The 25,516-nt window shown below is 41.3% G+C and overlaps 1 protein-coding gene across 5 annotated transcripts in view; it reads right to left on the reverse strand.

Moving 5' to 3' along the window:
- Positions 1-2,684: 2,684 nt before the first annotated feature.
- Positions 2,685-25,516, reverse strand: part of ZNF674 (zinc finger protein 674) — a 30,244-nt gene continuing 7,412 nt past the window's right edge. For all 5 annotated transcript variants that reach the window (XM_013057579.2, XM_013057577.2, XM_013057576.2 and 2 more), the window contains exon 7: positions 2,685-5,676. In XM_013057579.2, the coding sequence (XP_012913033.1) occupies positions 4,184-5,676 (1,493 nt within the window). In that variant the 3' untranslated portion in view covers positions 2,685-4,183. The remainder of the gene's footprint in view (positions 5,677-25,516) is intronic.

Raw genomic sequence — 25,516 nt, forward strand, 5'->3', positions numbered from 1 at the left:
GGGGGCCCAAAGCAGGAAAGACTGTAGCCAGCCCAGGTTGTAGCGCAAGCAGACTTGTTGCTTGGACCCTGTGATCTGGCCGACTCTGTGGCATCAAGGGTGTCAGTGGTGAGGAAAATTGCAGTGTGAGTCTCAGGTCCTTAAGATCTGGGAGGGAGGCCATGGAATCCGCAATAGAGAATACTACTTCTGAGGAACCACTGCTGGACTGTTAGACACTTCTGTCACGCTGTGCTAGATCACTTACTGCATAACACAAAACTGCCAATTTTTAGTGTGGCCCAAATCAAGAATGTACTTAAAAAAAAAAAAAAGATTGGGCGCCTGGGTGGCTCAGTTGGTTAAAGCCTCTGTCTTCGGCTCAGTTCATGATCTCAGGGTCCTGGGATCGAGGCCCACATCTGGCTCTCTGCTCAGCAGGGAGCCTGCTTCCCTTCCTTTCTCTCTGCCTGCCTCTCTGCATACTTGTGATCTCTCTCTCTGTCAAATAAATAAATAAAATCTTAAAAAAAAAAAGATTTTATTTATTTATTTGACACAGAAAGAGAGATCACAAGCAGGCAGAGAGGTGGGGGGGGGGGGGGAAGAAGAAGGCTCCCTGCTGAGCAGAGAGCCCAGGGCTGTGCTCGATCCCAGGACCCTGAGATCATGACCTGAGCCGAAGGCAGCGGCTTAACCCATTGAGCCACCCAGGTGCCCCAAGAATGTACTTTGAAATAGGTCTTGCCTACCACATGCAGTGTCTCCTCGGCTACATGACCTAGCATTATCAAGGTGCTTGAAGTGGCTGTGGCAGATAGAAATGATGGACAGAGCCTTTGGAAGGTCCCTGTATGAGAGTCATAGTACCGTCCGTGAGGATCTGGGAGTATAGCAACACTATAACAACACTTCTGCAGATAACTATTCTTTGGAGAAGTTTCTAGCTTGCTTTGAGGCTCCTCCCTCTGCCCTTTCTCAGCCACCCTCCTCAGTTAATAACTACCCTAAATTCTAATACCAGAGGGAGAACCTCCATAGATTGGATGGTAAGTTTGTGACCCTGGAAAAATGAAAAAAAAAAAAAAAAGCGGGGGGGGGGGGAGGCCATTTAGAAACGCCAAGAAAATAAAGCACTAGGCAAAAAAGTAAATAATTATTGGAAATAATTTGCATTTTCCTAAGAATTTCATCTTGTATTTTCTTTTTTTTTCTAGATTTTATTTATTTATTTGACAGACAGAGATCACAAGTAGGCAGAGAGGCAGGCAGAGAGACAGAGGAAGGGAAGCAGGCTCCCTGCTGAGCAGAGAGCCGGATGCGAGGCTCGATCCCAGGACTCTGAGATCATGACCTGAGCCGATGGCAGAGGCTTTAACCCACTGAGCCACCCAGGTGCCCCTCATCTTGTATTTTCTTGTTTCTATTATTCAGTTATTTTAAAGACCATGACTGGGGGCACCTGGGTGGCTCAGTCACTTGGGCGTCTGCCTTTGGCTTGGGTCATGATCCCAGAGTCCTGGGATCAAGCCCCAAATCAGGCTCCCTGCTCAGCAGAGAGCCTGCTTTTCCCTCTCCCTCTGCCTGCCACTCTGCCTGCTTGTGCTCTCTCTCAGTCAAATAAATAAATAGATAAGATCTTAAAAATACAAACAAACCATGACTTGTGTTTCCTGTCTGAATTACTTGGGGGGTCTGTTTCTACTGTCTACATTTTTCTTGACTCTGGATGTGCTTGGCAATTTTCTGCCAAATACCACGGTGTGTGAGAAATCGTATAAGCTCTAGATGAGCTCTAGTTCCTGATGGGCGGTTATATAAATTACCTTGATTCAGTTAGCTAGTGAGCTAATTCAAGTTGGAGTATCAATCTTTTAAAGCTCTGGTATATATTTACCTCTTCCTAATTCCTCAAGTCCTTCAGAGATTCCAGCTGGGGGTCTTGTGGTATTTACCAGGGCCCTTCACCGCTGGTGGGATCTGAAGTCCACGTTAGATCATCTTGGTACATGGTCTGCTGAAAGCTCTCCTCGGTACCTCAGGCACGTGGCTGTTGTGCATCTCTCTCATAATTTATCTTATGCCATTTACTGGTCTGCTCCTTATGGGAAACAAAGCTCTACTGGGCTTACTTTTCTTCACTTCTCTTGTCTCCAAAGTTTTGCCACTCAGGTCCTACTGTCTTAGCTCAGAGTTCCCTCAGGTCCTAGAAGCCAGCTGCCATTCTTTGGCCCATGGGTTTCCTCAACATGGCTGCTTACCTCATCAGACCAGCAAAGAAAGCTTCTTTCCAGTCTGCTAAGATGGAGTCTCATATGACACACTCATAGGAGCAACATCACACCACTTTTGCCATACTCTATTGTCTAGAAGCAAGTCTCAGTTCTGCCCACACAAGGGGAGAGGATTCCATACGGCACAATTAATTGGAGTCACCTGGAAAGTGCCTGATAACAGGACAAGAAGGAAAGGAAGTAATGTGAGCAAGTAACATTCACAGATATCACAGTGAAATAAGCTTTATATTTGTTTGGTGTCAGTGGTCAGTTTTGTCTCATTACTTGTGCTATCTTTGACCATTCAGTACATCTCATCTGTGAAAATCTGTTAGCTGATAACTTATGTCACAGGATTTGATGAACTATGGAGGTATTTTTATTTTTATTTAAAAATCACATATAGATAATAAAATCACAGGATACCCATTCTCAACATGCAAATATATTCTCAAAACCAAAGGCAAAGCTGAAAGGGAAAATGGATGGGAAGGAAGAATCCAGTATATACAGGATTACTGTAAATAATTTATTGGCAGTTTCTGGAGACTGTGCTCAAAACATTTAAAAACCGATTTCCCAACACCCAAATGATAATTTGCTTAATAATTTGGTATATTTCCTTCCTAGCTTTTTGTTCTATGTGTCTACTACCTACATATACACATCTAAATAGATATAAATACAAATAATATATTTGCACATAATTTTACTCATCATAAGGTTGCCATATTTCTACCACTCAGAATCACTGATACAATGGTGCATATGCTTCCTCTATGTATTTTTTTACACATTAACCATATATTGTTTTATAACCCATTTTTTAAAAATTTAACAGATTACCACAAACATTTCCCCAAATCCTCAAACATAATAAAGAAAAGATGATTCTTAATTGGTCCATATTATCAATTGGCTATTACAGGATATTCATTTGTTTTTCAACTTAAATAATATTGCTCTTACAGGAGATACTCTGAAAATTAAAAATCTCTTATTGTATCACCATAAAGTGATTACTCTTTCTTAAAAGACAAAGAGTATTAAATTCTAAGCACTAATTCTAAGCAAGGTGAGCCTTCTCTGTAAGGGATGTGCATTTTTGCACTTAAGATGATGAGTAACATGTATAAGATCTCTTCGAGCCCCTTTGTTCCAGGGATCCTGATGATTCATCCTCTCTCACGCTATTTAAGGGAGCAACTTTTCTATTTAAGAAGTAACATGGGGGAGTTTGCCCCAGCTGGGATTAATGGTTTATGCTCTGTACTGTTCTTTCAAAAATGTGATACTCTATTCTACAGTGAACCTCACTTTTTATATTTAAGTGCTTGTTTGCAACCTCTGCACCTTTCCCACAAAATGTTTGGTGTAGAATATGGAACATGGGGGTGCCTGGGTGGCTCAGTTGGTTGGGTGACTGGCTTGGTTTTGGCTCGGAGCATGATCTCAGGGTCCAGGCTCGGCAGGGAGTCTGCTTGTCCCTCTGCCCCTCCCCCCACTCATGCACATGCTATCTCAAGTAAATAAATAAAATCTTTTTAAAAATTATGGAACATGTTTCTTTCATAATTGCTAACACGGTTTTCTAAACTCATTCAATTCTTAGTTCTTCCTAAGCATAAATACCCTGACAGGCAATGGCATTTAAATTCTTTCTCAAGGATATCTCACTCACAATTTTGCCACCTTGGAATTCTCTGATATATAATATTCCACTCACGGGTAAGAATTCTGGGTAAAAATCTGATCACATTTACTGCATGCTCCTGGAATTATGCTTTTGTACCATTTTTATATCAAGGTACATTAAATAATATCTTAAGAGTTTCCGACATTCTTGGCATTTATAAGGTTACTGACCGGGATGAACGGATACATAATGAGATATAACGAATAGTGACATTATCTCACGCTCAAGTGTCTTAATAGGTTTTATCTCCTGTGTGGCTTCTCTGATGTTTAATGAGAGTTGACTTCCCACTAAAGGCTTTTCCACAGTCCCTGCATTCATAGGGTTTTTCTCCCGTATGAGTTCTGTGATGTACAATGAGAGTTGATTTCACACTAAAGGCTTTCCCACATTCACTGCATTCGTAGGGTTTTTCTCCTGTGTGTATTCTCTGATGTTTAATGAGAGTTGACTTCCTACTGAAAGCCTTCCCACAGTTACTGCATTTGTAGGGCCTTTCTCCTGTATGAATTCTCTCATGTTTTATCAGTGGTGACTTCTCGCTGAAGGCTTTCCCACACTCATTGCATTTATAGGGTTTCTCTCCTGTGTGAGTTCTGTGATGTACGATGAGGGTTGACTTTTCACCAAACGCTTTCCCACATCTTCTGCATTCATAAGGCTTCTCTCCTGTATGAGTTCTATGATGGACAGAGAGGTGTGATTTCCCACTGAAAGTCTTCCCGCATATGCTGCATTTGTAAGGCTTCTCTCCTGTATGAATCCTCTGATGAACAGAGAGGTGTGACTTTCCCCTGAAGCTTTTTCCACATTTACTGCATTCATAAGGTTTCTCTTTTGTATGAGACCTCTGGTGTTTAATGGGGTTGGCTTTCTCGTCAAAGATCTTCCTGTGTTTATTGCACTCAGGTTTCTCACCCTTATGAGTCCTTGGATGCATAAGGCTGGACTTACCACAGCGAATTCCTTCACAAAATGCTTGTCTAAGGTGTGTTTTCTCATGTCTAATAAGGTGATAGGAACTCTTAAAGGCTTTTGCACATTCACCACATACAAATGGTTTCTCGGCTGTGTGAGTTCGCTTGTGTTTAATCAGAGTCGACTTCTGGATGAAGGTTTTCCCACATTCACTGCACTCATAGGGCTTCTCCCCTGTGTGAGTTCTCTGGTGAGCAATGAGGGTTGACTTCTGGCTGAAGGCTTTTGCACATTCAAAGCATTCATAAGGCTTCTCTCCTGTGTGAGTTCTCTGATGTACTACAAGGTTTGCTTTCTGGATAAACACTTTACCGCATTCAGCACACTCATTGAGTTTCTCCTTAGTTTGAAATCTTTGGGTTTTATTAAGTGCTTGCTTCTGATGGAGGGTTCTTCTATGTTGATTAGGCTCAAAAAATTTCTCTACAGGTTGAGCATTATTGAGATTAGAATGGAAGCATAATTTCCAATGCGCCTGACGTTCACCATCTTTCTTTCTTACATAGCTTCTATTTTGACAAAGAAAGTTTAAATTGTGTTTTGAACACCTTCCCCAGGAACAATATTTAGGGAGTCTTTGTCTTATAAAAATAAAGTCTGTGTTTGGATACACGATTTTCCTCAAGGTTGTGAATTCTTGGCCACTTTGATCCTTCCGTGCTTCCTTGTCTGCTAATGCAGCTTGCCACTGAGGTTGGTCTCGGCTTTCCTTGTGGTTGTCTATCTGGTCATGAACTTTCCAGAATTCTAGAAGAAAAATGCAAGGAACTCTTCAAACTTGTAAACATTTCTACTACAATGTTATGGGATAAAATTAGTTCATAAATGTCTTGCTATGAACTCCTATCAACAGGCTATGAGCTGATGTGGGTGGGCTCCCTCAGTGCCTCACTAGCGCCACCTCCTCTGACTGTAAACACAAGGAAATGCTGGCCCACATTTAACAAAAGTAATTTAATACACAGTCAAGCTCAAAACCAAGAAAAGTATTAGGTGTCAAAAGTGAAGCAGAAATTGAAAGCGATGAGGTGAAGAGAAACTGAAGCTTGAGGATGTGCAGTAAAATCCAGACCAAAGGGTAAAAATGCTCAGGAAACTGGTATGTAATTCCCACTTATAGCTGGAATTACAAGGGGCTTCCATGTTTGCTAATGGGGAGTTAGAAAGACTCTCCACTGGTCAAGGAAACTGGAAAGAAAGGTTTTATATATAAGAAAGCAAAAGCCTAGTAATGTAACTCAATCTGAAAACATCATAGTTATAGTACAGAGGCCCACAAGCTGAAAAACTAACATAAAAATTGGTCCTATTATTCACTGATTCCTAGCAGTAGCAAACTTGAAAGATATATTCTTACGTTTTTATAGCTAAGGACTCACAGAACTTCTGTGGAAAACCAATTCTCACTGAAGAGTTCACAGTAAAATAATTTAGATGAACCATCTTGAGAGATACTCAGCAGATACATTTAAAGATGCCCCATTCCTAGAACTGTAGCTGACAGAACAATCTAGAGTTTATAATTTCAAATACTCAAAGAAATAGCGTAAGATCTACATTATGGGGTTAAAAAAAAAAGGAACATCTGAGAAAAGAAACATGTAAATGGAAAATATAGGCATTGTTGAAACTAAATAGAGAGGTTGAACGGTAGAATAGTCACAGATTAAGAGATTTAATGAATCAGATGACAGATCTTAGGAAATCACCCAGAATATAACATGCAGAGCTAAAAAAAATGGAAATATGGTAAGACAAATAGAAAAACGTAAGTTCCAACACAGATTTTAATGTAAAATCCAAATGGAAAGAAGAGACAGAAAGCGCCAGGGGCAATATGCCAAGGAAAGGATTAATAGAGCAGCCCTGAGGCTACCATACTTAGGCTAGCCTGGGATGCTTGGGTGGCTCAGTTGGTTAAGCGACTGCCTTCAGCACGGGTCGTAATCCTGGAGTCCCAGGATCGTGTCCCACACTGGGCTCCCTGCTCAGCAGGTCCCTCTGACCTTCTCCCCTCTCATGCTCTCTCTCACATAAATAAATAAAATCTTTAAAAGAAAAATAAGAAGAAGAAAGGCTAGCCTGCAAGGTTGGACCTTGGCTGACATCTGGGAATTTGGAGTTCAGGAATGTCTCCACCATTCCCTAACGGATAACGCTGCTTGTACAAACCATACGATTTATGCTGAACATTTCCTTTCCTTCTGCGAGTCTGGAGTTTTGGTATGTGCCATGCAGAGTAACCAAGGGTGCTGAGTTTCTAATGGGCTTCTGTGCACACACATGTTATTGCATTTTCTCTGCTGGGAGAAGTGTGCCCTGTGTGACCCTAGATGGGAGGGAGGGAGCACAAGGAATCCTGTACATGGATTCATTCAGATTCTGCTGGTGTCTTTTCCCCTTGTGTTCCAGTAGACTATCTTTACTACATTGCTGTAATAAAGCATAGCTGTAGATACAATGATATGTGGAGTCCCAAGAGTCCTTCTCAAAAATTTCTAAATTTGGTAATGGTCACAGGGATGCCTGAGTTGGGCAATATTTGAAGAGACAATGACTGATAGTTTTCTAGATGGAAGAAAGGTACATCCTACCACTGAATGTCCAGAGTCCTGAGTGTGGTCAATAAAAGGAAAATTGAATCTGGGCATAGTTTAGTGGAATGACAAGAGTTTTAAGTCAGAAAGTAAGTACGGAAAGCTACCATGGAGACATTTCTTAAATCACCTATAGAGAAACAATGAGATCAACATTAGATTTCATCAGCAAGGAGCCAAAAGATTAAACAATGTATTCAAAGTCCTGAGAGAAGCTTGATGTCATCTTAGAACTCTATTCCCAGATAAATTATCTCAAAGAAAGATGATAAAATAAAAGTGGTTTTGGACAAGAAAAGGTAGGGAACTTACCACACCACAAAGCCTGGCTAACAATAATGCTTGATACTTAAATTTTTCAGGAGGAAAATAACCAAAGGGAAAAAGTTGGGGAGGGGGTTAAAAATGCAATAAGGGCAGGAAAAAAGAGGTAAAGAGAGGGCACCTAGGTGGCTCAGTAGGTTGGGTATCCAACTCTTGATTTTGGTTTGGGTCACGGGGAGCCCCGTGTTGGGCTCTGTACTCAGCATGGAGTCTGCTTGGGATTTGCTCCCTCTCCCTCTGCCCCTACCCCTGCTTGCTCTCTCGCTCTCTCTAAAATAAAGTCTTCTAAAAAAAAGAGGTAAAGAAAAAGCAGGATATGTAGAAAATACAAGAAATACTAACATAGTAATGGCACAATATATATTAACCCCATTCATTAAAGGGCAACCATATTAAATTATACTTTTGTTTTTTTTAAATATTTTATTTATTTGCCAGAGAGAGACACAGCAAGAGAGAGAACACAAGCAGGGGGAGTGGGAGAGGGAGAGCAGGCTTCCTGCTGAGCAGGGAGCCCAATGTGGGGCTTGATCCCAGAACCCTGAGATCATGACCTGAGCTGAAGGCAGACGCTTAATGACTAGAGCCACCCAGGTGCCCCAAATTGTATTTTTCAAAATCAGCTTTATGTTTTCCAAAGACAATTAAAGCAAAATGAGAGAGAAATGTTGAAAATAAAATTATGGAAAGAGATGTACTGGTACTTAATAACCAAAACACAGGTGGTAAAACAATGCTTATGTTACATAAAACAGATTGACCTTGATGCCAAAAGCAAATAAGGACAGAATAGGAGTATATTTTAAAGCAATTTCGCTTAAATAGATGCAAAACTTTTTTTAGAAGATTTTATTTGCAACACGGGACTCAAACCTACAACCCTGAGATCAAGAGTCACACACTCCAGTGACTGGGCCGGGCAGGTCCCCAAACAGATGAAGAACTCTTAAATATACAAGGCAAATTGATTCTATGGAATAACATCCAGTGATGTTGAAAAGGTACATAACCTACTATGTATTCCACTTGTAGTTCTACCACAGGAAGTTCTGCCCGTGTGAGCCAGGGTACATGTCCAAGAATGGCAACAATTCTAGGGAACAACGAAGTTCTCAGTAATGGAGGTGCAGACTGATGGACTGCAACGGTCAGATGGCGGAATGTTATACCAGAGTTAAAATGAATGAACTACATGTAATGTATCAGTATAGATAAGACTCAAAGGGCAATGCTGAATACAGAAAGAAAGTCTTAGAAAGAACCTTATAGTTGAAGTCCGCTAATCTGACTACAGATACAAATACATGTTCTGCAAGTATAAACACTTGGGTGAGAAGGATACTCACAATTCATAATTCTGTTTGCCTGGAGTGAATAAGGGCAACAGGCCTCAGGAAAGGAAAAGGGGCTTCACCTTTATTTGTAAACCTCTATTTCTACAGTTAAAAAAAATACCACCACCAAGTATCAAAATATTGACATTTGTTAATTCTGGGAGGTAAGTACAAGGGTATTAGTCACGATGATGACTTTCTGTACCTTTCTGTAGTTTTAAGAGAAATGCCCTAAGGCAGGACTTCTGGAAAGGCAGTGAGGATCTCAGTAAATCTCCCCCATGGAAATACTGGCAAAATAATCAATATCCATCCTTTTGAGACTCCGGAAACTGATCAAAAGCATACAACAAATTAAGAAGCATTTACTCAAAAAGAACCAGTGAACCTGGGTGAGAACAGCCAAATCTATGGTGTTTCACTTGGCACTACTCACCTCTTCTCACCCAAGCCACTAGCTCTCCAGGTCTGGCCCATAAGCGGTGAAAACTGGTGGTCTCACAGCAGCGCGGGGCTGTCCTGTTCTGGATCTCCACCAAAGCCCCATCCGCACATCTGCTGTGCCATCTGACCTAACTTGAAGCTAAGCTCTAAGAAGGAAAGGACACGAAGAAACGAAGAGCACCAGTAAAGGTAGCGGGCAAGTGAGTGCTCACACAGCAGTCCTGGCTCCTGGCTCAAGTCCAGGAATTCAGCTTTTGGAATGTTCCCTATATTGATGACTATTTTGCCTGCTTGGGGGCACCGGACACCTGTTGCTTTTCTGGGAGCCTAGATGCCTGATCATTAGAGGCTGATTTGAAGATGATGATTTTCTGACCCAAGGTGCCTGTTTTTACTGGGTTACCTTGGAATCTTCCACAAAGTGAAAAGGATTTAAAAACAAAACCAAAACAAAAACCAGTCTTGCCACTTAGACCTGAAATGTAGCCATCTAGCTCTTCAGCATCTTGGCTCTGCACTAGAAAGGAGCCTAAGCCTGTGGGGATTTATCTCCTACCCCAATGCCCAGCAATACTGGTGAAAAGGATCCCATATCAGGGCACATGGAGAAATGTCAGAGGGCATGAGATAAAGGGTGAAGGGAGAAGTGTACAGACAGAAAAAAAATTGATACCAGGTATCAATGATCAGAATATATTCAGAGCCCTCAAAAGGAACACTGAAAATCAGAAGACAATGGTGCAATGCCTTCAAAAGTCTACGGGAAAGAAATGTCCATCCTAGAACTCTACCCCAAGCTCAGCTCTCCATCTAGGACAAGGATAACAAACATGTCTAGATATTTAAAAAAAAATCTCAAAAAATTTATCTCCCCTAGACCTATATTCTTTCTTAGCTAGGTACTGGAAGAAGGCTCCAGTGACATGTGGAAGAAGGCATGGCATAAAGCAAATGGGGAAATCCAACGATGCAGAAAGTAGAGAAAATCCCCAGAATAATGGGGAGGGATGTAAGGAGAAGTCACCCAGAAGGGAGACGGTCAAATGGCTCCGCACAAACTCGGGGGCGTGAACTGATGGAACACCTGCTAGCTGGGGAGCCACTCAGAGTCACTCTCGACAGCTGGATAAGGGAGTATTAGAGTTGAACTGGCGGTAAGGACATAGAGAAAGAAGCAAATGGAAGAAACAAAACAATTATTAACCAAAAGAAACAAAAAGTTATGCAGTAAAGCTAAATGAATCCTAGATTACTGCATGGCTCAACTGTGTCCAGTGTTTACATAGTCATAATGCCATAAACAGCAGTCCTGTTGGAAACTGTATTTGGGGTATAATCGTACTGGGAATATTGGGGAACCAAAAGTCTCTGTGTGTGAGTATGTGTGTGAGTGGCGGGAGCAATGAGGTGAGCTAAGTCTCAATCTTCTGCAGCAGAAAATTCTGTATAATTATTTGAAGATACAGTAAATTATAGTGATACAAAAAAAAAAACCTGCCTATCCTCCACTCATTAAAAAACAAATTATCGTGGGGTGCCTGGTTGGCTCAGTCATTAGAACGTGTGACTCTTGAGCTCAGGGTCGTGAGTTCAAGCCCCATGAGTTGGGTGTGGAGCCTACTTAAACAACAAAAAACCCAAATTATTGTTACCTTTGAAGTTGATGTGCCCACTGCATTTTCTTTCTTCTCAGGTCATCACTATTCTGAATTTTATGTTTATATGCCTTTGACTTTTCTTATAGTTTTATCACACTTATTTTATTCTTTAAACCTTGGCCATGATTTACTTTGACAAAATCAAATCTATTTTTCTTTTCATCAAGGGAATCCTGCCATAAGTCAGTAAATTAGAAATACTAAACAAAACATAATTAACTAAAAAAATGACTAGAACTGGCAGAAGAGGTACAAAACATGAATAAATCAGCAATTATTTTTAAAATAGTAAAATATATTCTGTGATCAAAAGTCTTGCCCTAAAAAAGGGCATCCTATCTAGATATTTTTGTAGATGATATCACCTCACAAGAACAGGTATATATCAGTCAATACAGTTTCAGGAAGTAGAAAAAGAAGGAAAAGTACCCAGTATGTTTTATGCAGCCCATATAACTGTGTATAGCAGAGTAAGAGGACAGCACAAGGAAAGGAACTCTAAGCTCCTTTTCCTTTCTAAACATCAATGCAAAACTTTTAAACATGAGGAGACCAACTTCAATGAATTAAAAAAAAATCCTTCACAACTAATTAGAGTTTAGCATAGGAATGCAAGAACAGTTCAATATCAGAAACTCTAGTAATATAATCCACGCCATTAACAGATCAAAGGAGAAAAAATTATCTTCTCAATAGATGTGGAAAAGAAGCATTTGAGAAAATACAGCATCCATTCATGATTTTTTAAAAGATTTTATTTATTTATTTGAGAGAGAGGGAGAGCAAGCGATCACGTGAGCAGGAGAGGAGGGAGAGGGACAGGGAGAGGGACAAGCAGACTCTGCACTGAGTACAGACCCCAATGTGAGCTTGATCTCATGACCTCGAGATCATGACCTGAGCTGAAATCAAGAGTCAGATGCTTAACCAACTGAGCCACCCAGGCACCTCTCACAATTTTTGAGAAAGTCTTAGCAAACTAGGAATATAAAAGAAGCTTTTGGTGAAAGGGAGCCTTCAAAAATACCGAAGCAAATACACTTAAGGAGGAGTTGGAGAAGCTCTCTCATCTCTCTGTGCCTCAGTTTTCTCATCTATAAAATGAGGATCACAACTAGCCTAGTTAATAGAGTTGATCAGAGGATTAAGTATGTACGATGTATCCAGAACGCAGGAAGCATTCAGATACTGCCTATCATTATTTTACTGTCACTGTCCCACTATTTTCATTAAAATCAGAAACAAATAAGGAATTCATTATCACTGCATCTATTAAACACTACACTATAGGCCCTGACTAACATAAGAAAAAGAAAGAAAATGTGTAATTGTTTTTCTTAACTTTTAATTTAAATCACAGTTAACATTAGTGTAGTATTAATTTCAGGAGAATTTAATGATTCATCACTTACATACAACACCCAGTGCTCATCCCAACAAATGCCCTCCTTAAACCTCATCAACCATCTAGCCCATCGCCCCTCTCACATCCCCTCCAGTAACCCTCAGTTTGTTCTCTATAGTTAAGAGTCTCTTATGGTTCGCCTTCCCCTCTTTTTCTTTCCCTTCCCCTGTGTTCATCTGTTTTGTTTCTTAAGTTCCATATATGAGTAAAATCATATGGTATCTTTCTCCAACTGACTCGTTTCACTTTGCATAATACACTCTAGCTCCATCCATGTCATTGCAAGAGTTCATTTTTTTGATGGCTGAGTAGGATTCCATTGTACATACCACCTTTTCTTTGTCCACTCATCATTTGATGGGAAAATATATAATTGGAAAGGAAAGGACAAGATTGTTTTTATGAAGAGAAGTGTTTACACAGAAGACTCAAGAGAGGGCACCTGGGTGGCTCAGTGGGTTAGGCCTCTGCCTTCAGCTCGGGTCATGATCTCAGGGTCCTGGGATTGAGTCCTGCATCAGGTTCTCCGCTTAGCAGGGAGCCTCCTTCCCCCTCCTGCTCTCTGCCTGCCTCTCTGCCTACTTGTGATCTCTCTCTGTCAAATAAACAAATAAAACCTTTAAAAAAAGACTCAAGAGAATCTAAAAACTATGATTATTAAGAAAAACATCTAGAAAGGTTTCTGTTCATAAGCTGAATATATAAACATCACTAGCATTCTCATGTACCAGTATTTACCAGTTAGAAACTGTCATAGGGAAAAAAAAAGATCCCATTCATAACTGCTATAACAACTAAGAGATATCTAAAAAGATGTGCAAGCACTTCCTGAAGACAAATTCAAAACACTACTGAATGGCAGAAAAGAGAAGCTGAGTTAAGAGTTCACTGATGGGAAAATTCAATAGTGTCGAGATGCCAATCCTCAGCCCACTCCCAGCTCGTCTCTAAACACAGTGCAATTGCATTAGAGATCCCAAACAGGGTTTTCCATAAACTTGAGAAACTAATCCTAAAATTCCTATATGGATGACCAATGAGTCAAAGGAGATAAGGGGGAGCATCCGACCAGCTATTACTAACATCAGTAATGTAAGAATGGTGGAGCAGCTGACGTTTATATCACATTCACTAAGTGCCAAGCAGTTTTCAGAGCTTCGCATTTTTTTTAACTCATTAGAATAATGATAGTGGCAGAACGACAAACAGACCAATAGAACAAAATAGAGAGCCCGGGCACAGACCCATGCCTCTGAGGAACTTGACCTCTGACTGAGGCATCACATACCATGGTGGAAAGAGTTCCATATGTGGCATGATACGAGTGGGTGTCCGTGTGGTGAAAAAAGGTGAACTAAGGGCTCCTTCCTCATGAGTTACATAAAAACAAATTCCAGGCAGATTGTAAGAAAGTAAAAAAGCAAAATTTTCCAGTGTTAGAAGAATACTATGTGACAATATCTTTATGACTGCAACCAAAAAAAAAAAAATTTCAATTTACACAAAAAGCACCAACTAATGAAAAACTGATAAATCTGATTACATTATAATAAAAACTTCTCAAAAAACGCCATCAATAACCCAAACTAAGATACTGACTATACACAAAATTGCAATCTAGAATATACAAAGAAGTCATTTAAATCAATAAAAAAAGACAAACACCCCAACAAAAAAACCAAGGATATGAAGAGTGAAGCCACAGAGAAGGAAATCCAAACAGTCAATGCCATTTAAATGATAAATACCTTTACTAGAATGGAAAATGGAAATTACAATAAGATACCAATTCACACTTAACAGATTACTAAAATGGAAAGAGTGTGCCCACACTACAATTTTATATATAGAGTAGAAACACTGCCATCAGTGCAAAAAGTTCTACTGGGCGGCACTTGTCTAAATCACACCCTGTCTGTACTAACAGTTCGGCCACATAAAGTTACAGAGCTTTGCATTTTAACATCGATGCTTCCTGTTCCAAACCTCAAGTTGCAGACATTTCAGGAAGCTCTGTCTGTCCACCCAGCTGCAACCCATGCTCTTAGGGAATTGGTTTAACATGGTATTAAAACCCATGTAAAGCAACGTGACTATAATTAATAATACTGTATCATGTATTTGAAAGCTGCTAAGAAAGTAAATCTTAAAAATTCTCATCACAAGAAAAAAAAAAGCCCACTCTTTTTATTTCAAAGGCTGGTAATACAATTCTACCAAGCGCTACTCCAGTCCAGAGCCCCTTGCAGAACCTAACAGGAGCAGGTCAAAACCACTTCATGTCCCTCAGCACTAACATATACCTCAAGAGGTTAAGATCAAAGAAGCTTCTGGGAGAGCTGTGGCAAAACCATAACCTTTTCTCTCTCCAACATTACGGGTGGGAGGAGTATATCCATCTGACCCTGAGTCTAGTAAGGACTTCAAGTAGACAATGTGCTTGACACATGTTGGCTAGAGTTTGGGGGACACAGAGGACTTGGCACCTAGTTTGCTCCTAGAAAACCTATAAGTGTTGGTGGGCTCAGGCAGTCCGTGGCAGCAAAGAGGTTGCATAGGGGCTAAAGAGATCAAGGTGCTGGACACATATGGATGACACACAGACACACAGACACAAACTACAGGGCTGATGTGGCCCCTTAGGATGTGAACAGGGCCGGATTACTCTGGAAAGAGGACTTCCTGCTAGCATCAAGGTAACCTCAGCAAAGAGAGACTGGAGGTGTGCCATGGGGCTGGAGGTTTGCTAAACGGGGAGGAGATACGCTAAATGCCTTGCTGGAGTAGAGACACTGCCTATAAGGAGAAAATTGCAATCAGGGCCCTAGCCAAGGCATCTCCAGGAAACCACAAAAGTGCCAAGGACAGGAAGAAGAATTGGTCTTTGGAATGTGCTGTGTGCAGAGGGCACCAATAGCAGATTACATGTTTATCAGTCAGGTCAAACGATTTTTGTCCTTTGTACCTCCTTCCTTCCTCACTTGCTTCAGCCAGGGATCCAGGGAGCCAGAGATGGCCTAGTTGTGGAGTGGGGGATGAGGAGAAGGGAGAAGAGCTAGTGAGGAGAGTAAAGAAAGAAAAAGCTAAGCATGCTTCTTTTGCCACGAAAACTGCTCACCCAAAGCAATGAAGGAGGCACTAGCTGGGGGAGAGATTTCCCTTTCAATGAAGTTCACAGTTTTCACTATTACATGTCATTAGACCTTTAAAATGAGAATGAGGCTACCAGGGACCCTCAGACATTAAAAGGAGAGTAAAAGAATATTATGAACACTTTATGCTAAGAAATTTGACAACTTAGGTGAAACAGACAAACCCCTTGAAAGACACAAATGACCAAAGCTCATTCAGGAAGAAATAGTATGAATAAACCAATATCCGTTAAATAAATTGAAACTATAGTTTAAAGCCTTTCCACAAAGAAAACTCCAGGCCCAGATGACTTCACTGGGGAATTCTACTGCGAATTTAAGGAACAAAGCATACCAACTTCTATTCAAATTCTTCCGATGAACTGAAGAGGGAAGAAATCCTTCCCAGCTCATTCTATGACTTCGTTATCTTTTTAAAAAAAGATTTTATTTATTTATTTGTGAGAGAGAGAGCAAGCAAGCATGAGAGGGGTAAGGTCAGAGGGAGAAGCAAAATCTTCCCCTGATGTGGGACTCAATCCTGGGACTCCAGGATCATGACCTGAGCTGAAGGTAATTGCTCAACCAACTGAGCCACCCAGGCACCCATGGCTTCATTATCTTGATTGTGGTAATGGATTCATGTGTGCACATGTCAAAACTGACCAGGTTGTACAACATAAAGATGTGCAATTTCTTATATACCACAGTAAAGGGGTGAAAACAGCTAAAGTAGTAGTACTCGAGACAGTCAAAGATTTCCCAATGCTTACATTAGAAAAGGAAGCATTCAAAGCAATTACCTAAGCTTCTACCGTATGAAACCAGGAAAGGAAAAAATTCAATTCAAACTAGCAGAAGGACAAAAATAGCAAAGATAAAAGCAAGAAGGAATAAAACCAAGGTTTTCATTACTGGCCACAATGGAGGAGATCTACCACAGCCTCTCTCTCCTATTGATTCTTGCAGTGAATAACTCTGGACAAAATACATAAAGCAACTTCTTGAGGATTCTGAAAAAATAAACAATGCCGGCACTCTGAGGGGGAGTCGAAAGGTAGAGAAGCAGCTCATACAGTGGGTTTCCTTTTTGTCCCCCCTCATATTTTTGCAAGACTCTGTCCCCATGGCATATGAACTCATCCAAGGGTTATATGTGCAGGGGTAAGGAAAGCCTTACACCAAATCTTTAAGAACTGAACTAAACTAAGATTTAAACAGCTCCAGGGAGGCCTGGGTGGCTCAGTCGGTTAAGCACCTGCCCTCAGCTCAGGTCATGATCCCAGGGTTTTGGGATCAAGTCCCACATTGGACTCCTTGCTTGGTGGGGAGCCTGTTTCTCCCTCTGCCTGCCGCTCCCCCTGCTCGTGCTCTCTCTCTGACAAATAAATGAGTAAAGTCTCTAAAAATAATAATAATAAAAATTATTATTGTTATAATAAAACCCACAGCTCAAGTCTGAGAGTAACACTGGAGTGACAAATGCATGAGACAGGCCCAACGCACGACAGCAAAGTCTTTGATAATTGCACAAAGACTTAAATCACCACTCAAATCTCAAACTAACCCTTGAATGGTGCATACACAGGAAAGATCCAAACAAGCATGGCAAAGTCTTTGAAAACTGAACTGAATGGAATTAACACCCAAAGAAGGTGAGATAAAATTGGTGGTCTGAATCTAACCAGGTGTATTACGTAGTAAACAAAAGTTAAAAACAAAACCCATCTCCATTATTCAAGATAGAATCCAAAATTATTCAATGTAACAACCAACCAGCAAAGTATGACCAATTATTAAGGGAAAACACAATCAACTGATGCCAATCCTGAGATCACTCAGGTACTAGAATTATCAAAGACATTTAAGCAACAATTACAACTAAGCTCTATGAGATAAAGGTAAATACATTTGAAATAAAAGGATAAATAGAAATTCTCAAGATTACAGAAACTGTAAAGAAGAAATTGAAAATTTAGAACTAAAAGACACAATTATCTGAAAATAGAAAACCAACTCATGGGATGGACTTAGGAGAATGACAATGACAGAGGCAAGAGTCAATGAACTTGGAGTTAAGCTGACAAAGATGATCCAACCTGCCAACCAGCAGAACAGTGAGGAAAAAGACTGGGAAAAACAAAAGAAAGGAACAACAGTATCAGATACCTATAGGACAATATCAAAAGGTCCAATATTCATGTCATTAGAGTTCTCAAACGAAGAGACTAGTGTAGAAAAAAAAAGATTGAAAGAAGTAATGGCCAAAAAATTTCCAAATTTGGGGGCACCTCGGTGGCTCAGTTGGTTAGGCATCTGCCTTCAGCTCAGGTCATGATCCTAGGGTCCTGGGATCAAGCCCCACATCAGGCTCCCTGCTCAGCAGGAAGTCTGCTTGTCCCTCTTCCTCTGAAGACCCCATCCCCACTTGTGCTCTCTTTTTAGCTTTCTCACTCTCTCTCAAATAAATAAAATCTTAAAAAAAAATACTTAAAAAAAAATTTAAAGTCTCCAAATTTGGAGAAAGACATAAATTTACAGATTCAAGAAGCTCAGCACAGGGGCACCTGGGTGGCTCAATCGGTTGGGTGTCTGACTCTTGGTTTCAGCTTAGGTGATGATCTCTGGGTCATGGGATCCAGCTCTACACTGGGCCCTCTGCTCAGCCAGAGTCTGCTTGTCCCTCTCCCTCTGCTCCCCCTGCTCCCTCTCTCTAATGAATAAATAAAATCTTACAAAAAAAGAAAAAAGAAGAAGCTCAGCACCCCAGAAAAAAATATAATCAAATTGCTGGAAAGGAAACAAAACAAAACAAAACAAAACCTTGAACTGCATATGAGGAAACAATGATCCAAATGACTGTGAAGTTATCAGAAACAACGGAGGCCAAAAGATAATGGAACATCTTTTTTTGTTGTTTTCAGAATTTTATTTAAGAGAGGGAGGGTGGGATAGGGCAGAGTGAGAGAGAGAATCTGAAGCAGACTCCATGCCCAGCACAGAGTGCCGTGTGGGGCTTGATCTCACAACCCCAAGATCATGACCTCAGCCGAAATCAAAAGTCAGACACTTAACTGAGCCATTGAGGCACACTGATAAAGGAACATCTTAAAAATACTATAGGTGAAGAAATGTCAACAGAATTCTATATCCAGCAAAAAATATCCTTCAAGAATGAAGATAAAATTTAAAAATTCACACAAATGAAAGTGAAGAGATATTGTCACCAGTAGATCTGTTGTAAGAGGAATGATGGATCTTCAGAGTGAAGGGAAATAATATCAGAGGGAAGCACAGAACTTCGGGAATAAATAAAGAGCAGCAGAAAGCATAAAATATCTTCATAAGCCTAACATTATTTTTCTCCTTTTGAAGTCTTTAAGATACATACGGTAGTTGGAAGCAAAAATTATAACATTGTCTAGGGGGGTTAAAATGTATGTAGATATATAATGCATTTGAAAACTATAACAAAGAGAAGATAAGGTAAAGGGACCTATATTAAAACTTCCACATATTGTTTGAAATGTTAAAACATAAGCCTGAGTAGCCAGGAGGAACTGCATGGTGTGTGGTCCCGAAGGCTCCATTAACTCTAACCCTGGGGCAAGGACCATCTCCAAGCCTGGTGAGGGCTGCCTTCCTGCCCCCTCTGGACCCTCCTCCCCCAGGCTGCTTCCCAGGATGAGGAGGCATGGCCCAGGCTCCTCTGAGCTGCTGGCTGCTGCTAAACCTGCCAGAATCTGTTGCCATAGCAACCTGCTAGGTTACCAAGGCTCCCCAGTGGGACGTCCTTGGAGCAGCTGGTAACATTTGAATACAGACAGTGTGTTAGCTACCAGTACTATATCAGTGTGAAAGTTCCCAATTGTGGGAATCCTGGTTTTTAGAAAATATACAGTGATGTGTTATGGGTGAAGGGATATTGGACCTCCAGTCTTCAATGGTTCAGAAAAGTCTATTTAAATATATGCCTATAGATAACAGACAGACATGGACACAGGACACAGCAAAGCAAACAGGGCAAAATGCAACCCGCTGGTGAATCTGGGCAGAATCAACAGGAGTCTTTGGAATTGATTTTGAACTTTTCTGTAAATTTTAAACTGTATCAAAACTGAAAGTTATGAAAACAACAAAGCAAACTAAAATACATGTCTAAGCAGACTATAAAAGGTTAACTATGTATCTTAATCCCTAGAGCAACTATTGAACTAAAACAATGAGATATTGACAAAAAGTAAATGTATTAAAAAGAGAATAAATTACAAGTGTACGTCCCATACAAAACTACAATATCACTGAGATAGATTTTAAAAGACCTAAATAAATAGATATATCATGTTCATAAATTGGAAGGCTCAATATTGTTAGCATTTCAATAATCCAGATTCAGTGCAATCCCAAACAAAATCCCCGGAGGTTATTATGCAGGAACTGACAAGCTGATTCTAAAATTCATATGAAACTCTTTAAGGATCTAAAATAGCCAAAATGTTATGAAAAGGAAGAACAAAGCTAGAGGAGTCACACCACCTGATTTGAACACTTAACGTAAGGCTACAGTAATTAAGAAGTGTTAAAAAAAAAAAAAAAAGAAGTGTGGTACAGACCAACACAGATGTGTTCAACTGTTATCAACAAGTAGACCAAGGTAAACCGATAGAGGAAATACAGTATTTTCAAAAATGCTGCTGGAGTAATTGAATATGTTTAGGCAAAAAGAAAGAACACTGATCTTTACCTCACATCAGGTAAAACATACTTCTCTCATTATGTGCATTGGCCTAAATATAAGAGCTAAAATTGTAAATCTTCTGATTTAAATCATATGAGAAACTCTGTTACCATGGATTAGAATGAGAATTGTTTAACAGGGCACAAAAGGCATGGATCATAAAAGCAAAGCTTGACAAACTGGGCATTATCAAAATAAAGCATGTCTTTTTTTTGAAAGATCCTATTAAGATAAAAACAAGCCACAGCCTGGGAGTAAATGCACAGAAAACACATAGGTGCTAAAGGACCTGCATGCAGAATATATAAAGAACTCGGAACCATTTGATAGTAACAAAAATGGCAAAATGTTACCACAGACAGTTCACCCAAGACATAGAGATGGGAAATAAGCACTGAAAAGATGATGAACATTAGTTAGAAAGACTAACAGTACTCATAACACCAAGTGCCAGCAACGATGCAAAACACCTAGAACTCTTGCACTGTTGATGGTCGACACGAATGGTATAGCCATGCTGGGAAATGGTGTGGTGAGGTCCCGTGAAGTGAAACATATGTTCACTATATGACCGAGTAATCCCAGTCTGGGTATTTACCCAAGAAGATAAATACGTATCCATACAAACATCTGGACATGAAATTTCATACCAGTTTCTTTCATAATAATGAAAAATTCAAAAAATTCAAATATGCATGAACTGCTTAGTGAATAAACAAATACAATGTAATTTACCTTTGAAAAGGAAAAAAAATGCTAATATATCTTAAACATGGATGAACCTAAAAAAGCATCAAGTAAAAGAAGCAAGACACATGAAGTTTTTTTACTATAAAATGCATTTATACGGTAATGTAGAAAGAATAAAACTAGAAGAATAGAAACGAGAAGAATCCAAACCCAAATCCCAGATATGGGAGTGAGAAAGAATTTTTAATTACAAAGGGGCACAAGGTGATGCTTTAAGGGAATGAAGAGGTCCAGTATGTTGATGGTGTTGGTGGTTACATGACTAAATCTTTGTCAAATCTATAGAACTATACACCTAACAAAGGTGAAGTTCAGGATACATAAATCACACCTCCATAAACCTCACTTAAAAAAAGAACAGTCATTATCTGCATAAATACATAATGAAAATATGTGAAAGATATATATATTTAATTAAAACATTATTGTATACAACCAAATACCATATGCTGCTATTTATGAATTTCCTTTTATTAAAATATCTACTAAGCATTAAGACTAAACAACATTAAAAAGTTGTGACCTCTAGTTAATGATTTGCCTGTGGAAGTATTTAGGGGTGAAGTGTACCGATCTCTGAAACTTACTACGAAAGTTGTCACAAAAAGAAAGGACTGATGAAAACACAGAGGAATTAGTACTTAGAAGACAAAGCAAATACAGCAAAACGGTCACTGTAGAATCTAGGGGGAATTCTGTGGGTGTTCAAGCTATAATTCTTTCACTTGTCCACTGTGAACATTTTTGTAATAGAGTGTTGGGGGGAAAGCCTAGATAAAGAATAGCAAAGTAAGGGGCCCGTGGGAGACTCAGTCATTAAGTGTCTGTCTTTGGCTCAGGTCATGATCCCAGGGTCCTGGGATCAAGCCCCGCATCTGGCTACCTGCTCTGTGGGAAGCCTGCTTCTCCCTCTCCCACTCCCCTGCTTGTATTCCCTCTCTCACTGTGTCTTTCTCTGTCAAGTAAATAAATAAATAAAATCTTAAAAAAAAAAAGAATAGCAAAGTAAACCCAAAATATGTAGAAAAAAAGAAATAGAGGTAAAAGGAGAAGTGAGCAAAACAGAAAACAGAAGACAGGGAAAATTCAGAAAGGCAAAGACTTTTCTGTGAAAAGCTCAACAACATTTTGATGGACTTCAGACTTCACAGTACATGTGAAGTACTGTGAATCTCACTACATGGGTTTAGACAAATCGGATTACTACAGTGAGGCCACTCCTGGGACTAACTATTCCTAGAAGATTTCTTTTATTTCAGAAGAACCAGAGAATTTTTTAAAAGATCTACTGAGAGAAAGAGAGAAGGAGAGACAGAGAGACAGAGAGATGGAGAGGGAGCAGAGGGTAGGGCAGAGGGAGATGAGCGGACTCCCCGCTGAGTGGAGAGCCCAATGCAGGGCTCGAGCCCTGGATACCCAGATCACCACCTGAGCCAAAATCAAGAGTCACACACCCAACCAGCTGAGACACTCAAATGTCCCATCAGAACAACCAGGGAATTCCTGGGACCTGCCAGAAATTTCTTCCAGGGCCCAGGGGAAGAGGCAGTCTGATGTAGCTTAAAGTCTGGAGGAATGAGAGAAGAGAAAAAGCTTTCCGGTAGTGAGTCCACCTGCTCCCATGGTCTCATCCCACCTGCCCCCATGCTCCTGGGTGAGGCCTGGCTGTGTCTCTTGAGCCTTTGGACCCTTCCCAGGGGATATTTAAACCAGTGCATCCTACATGGCCATGGGCGTCAGACTATCTGCAGTGTGACTCACAGTGCACAGAATCAGAACCACCCTGGGGCTTTCTGGAACAATTACCATAGGATGGGGCCTAACTGTGAGGATCCTGAGAGGTTCACAGGTCACTACATGAATGCCTTGGGTTAACAAAGATGGTGGTAAGACCTATTTTATCATCAACAATAGAATCAGTGGTAACATCTCCGGAAATCTCCTGGGGGCCAGGCACCCTTTTTTGGTGCTTTACTTCATCCCCTCATTAAATTCTGGCAATCTCACAAGTTCTAGCATGAGCCCCATTCTATAAACAGGCAAAGGGGCTCTGAGGCGAGTGTGCAGAGGGACAGCTAGAGAGTGAAGATACCAGAAATGCAATCTGGGCTGTGGCTCCAAAGCCAGAGCTAGTGACCGCCAGCTGTGGATGAATGCTGAACCTCCGTGCTCGGCCCTCCTCCAGAAGGGAAGATTATCTATCGAATGTCCCACCAGAGCATCGTAGGTAAGATGCAGGCGTTCTCTCTAGGGTTTTGTGTTCTAGGCAGAGAATAAGCCACAGACACTTAGGTAGGTTTAAAAACAGTTACCAGGGGCACTTGGGTGGCTTGGTCATTAAGTGTCTGCCTTCAGCTCAGGTCATGGTCCTGGGGTCCTGGGATGGAGCCCCGTGTCGGGTTCTCTGCCAAGCAGGAAGCCTGCTTCTCCCTCTCCCACTCCCCCTGCTTGTGTTTCCTCCCTCGCTGTGTCTCTCTCTGTCAAATAAATGGCTCAGTCATTGGGCATCTGCTTTCGGTTCAGGTCATGACCCTGGCGACCTAGGATTGGGCCCTGCGTCAGGTCCGATGAGAAGCTTGCTTCTCTGTCTCCCACTTCCCCTGCTTGTGTGCCCTCTCTCGCTGTCTCTCTCTGTCAAATAGATAAATAAAATCTTTTTAAAAAGATTTTATTTATTCATTCATTTGTCAGAGAGAGAGCATACAAGCAGGCAGAGGGGCAGGCAGAGGGGCAGGCAGAGGCAGAGAGAAAAGCAGGCTCCCCGCCGAGCAAGGAGCCCAATTTGGGACTCAATCCCAGGACCCTGGGATCATGACCTGAGCCAAAGGCAGCAGCTTAACTGACAGAGCCACCCAGGCATCCCAAATAAAATCTTTTAAAAATAATAAGAAACAATTAAAAAATTTAAAGTTACCAAATGGAATGCCGAAATAGAAGCTTAGCTCTGTTACTTCCACATTAATGTAACCAACAGAGAAACTACAAATAACTTAACAAGCCTTGTGAAGAGCTGAGAAGGCCAAGGTGTACTTGAGATAAATCCTGACTTTTCATAGGGGGAGTTAACTAGCAATCTCCAGAAATGTAGGTGTGAAGGGATTCCCGGGACCTAGGAGGTGGCCATCCACAGAATGACAAAGAGAAACCCTGAGAAGAGGCAGAACTTGGAGGTGGGGTTGGGAATGTGCTGACAGGACACCAAACGCGGGGACAGCTCCTTCCGACATATGCGGTTACTGGACTCAATGACTGTGCCTCTGACCTGGCGCTTCCTCCTTCTAGGTCACCACTGAACTGAGAAGGAGACTCAGCCACTTCGATTCCTGAAAACCCTGGAGGTAGGAAAAGGCAGGCCACGAGCAGAGCAGCAATGCTGACAAATCTGAACAAGGCAGTGGATATGGGGTTGATGGAGCATGAAGAGGACACTGTTTCCCCAAACAATCATGGGAGAGGCCGGTGCAGGCAAGCCCAGGTAAGCCCCAAGAGAAATAGGGTACATGGTCCGGCGAAGGCGGGCTCTAGGGAAGGCCTCCAGGGTGGGCGCCCAGAGTGGCCGCCGTAATGATGCCAGAAGACGAGGAGGACAGGTGTGTGAGGGTGTGTGGATCCCCACAAGGGGCCCAGAGCCAAACCAACCAAACCCACGAATGAGGAACGAGTTGCAGTGTCCAGGACAGAGGCAGTGCTCGCTGGAGCAGGCCGCCTGGGAGGAATGTCCTCTCTGGATCCCTTGTGTTCTGAGTAAAGACAGAGATGACATGGAAGACAGAACAGGTGAGTGGGAGGGAGGCGGTATGGTAAGAGCAGGAAGCTGATGACAGGTGGAGTGGAGCTACAGTTACAAGAGACAGAGGGACTGAGAAGCGGGGACTCGATCCCATGAAGGATGATGCTGTGGAGCACGACAGGAGCGCAGAGAGAGCATGGGGGCTGCCCGGCCCGGCCAAGCTGGAGGCCGCCAGCAAAGCTTTTGGTCTCCACCACCTCCAGCAAGCCAGGCAAGATGACTTCCCGAGGCTGAAGAGGAACCCCAGCATCAGCTGTAAAGGGCCCACAGGATGGCACATAAAGAGGACGTGTCACACTGACACCACATCTCTTCTGAGGAAAGGGCAAATGCCCAAGGAAGGAAAACACCCTCAAGGCTTCCAGAAAGAAGAGGGAGCAGGAAAGGAACACCAGGATTTGGAAATGGGATCTGAA

This window comes from Mustela putorius, unplaced genomic scaffold, assembly GCF_011764305.1.
Source record: "Mustela putorius furo isolate JIRA1106 unplaced genomic scaffold, ASM1176430v1.1 tig00003903_pilon_pilon_pilon, whole genome shotgun sequence".
NCBI classification, from domain to species: domain Eukaryota; kingdom Metazoa; phylum Chordata; class Mammalia; order Carnivora; family Mustelidae; genus Mustela; species Mustela putorius.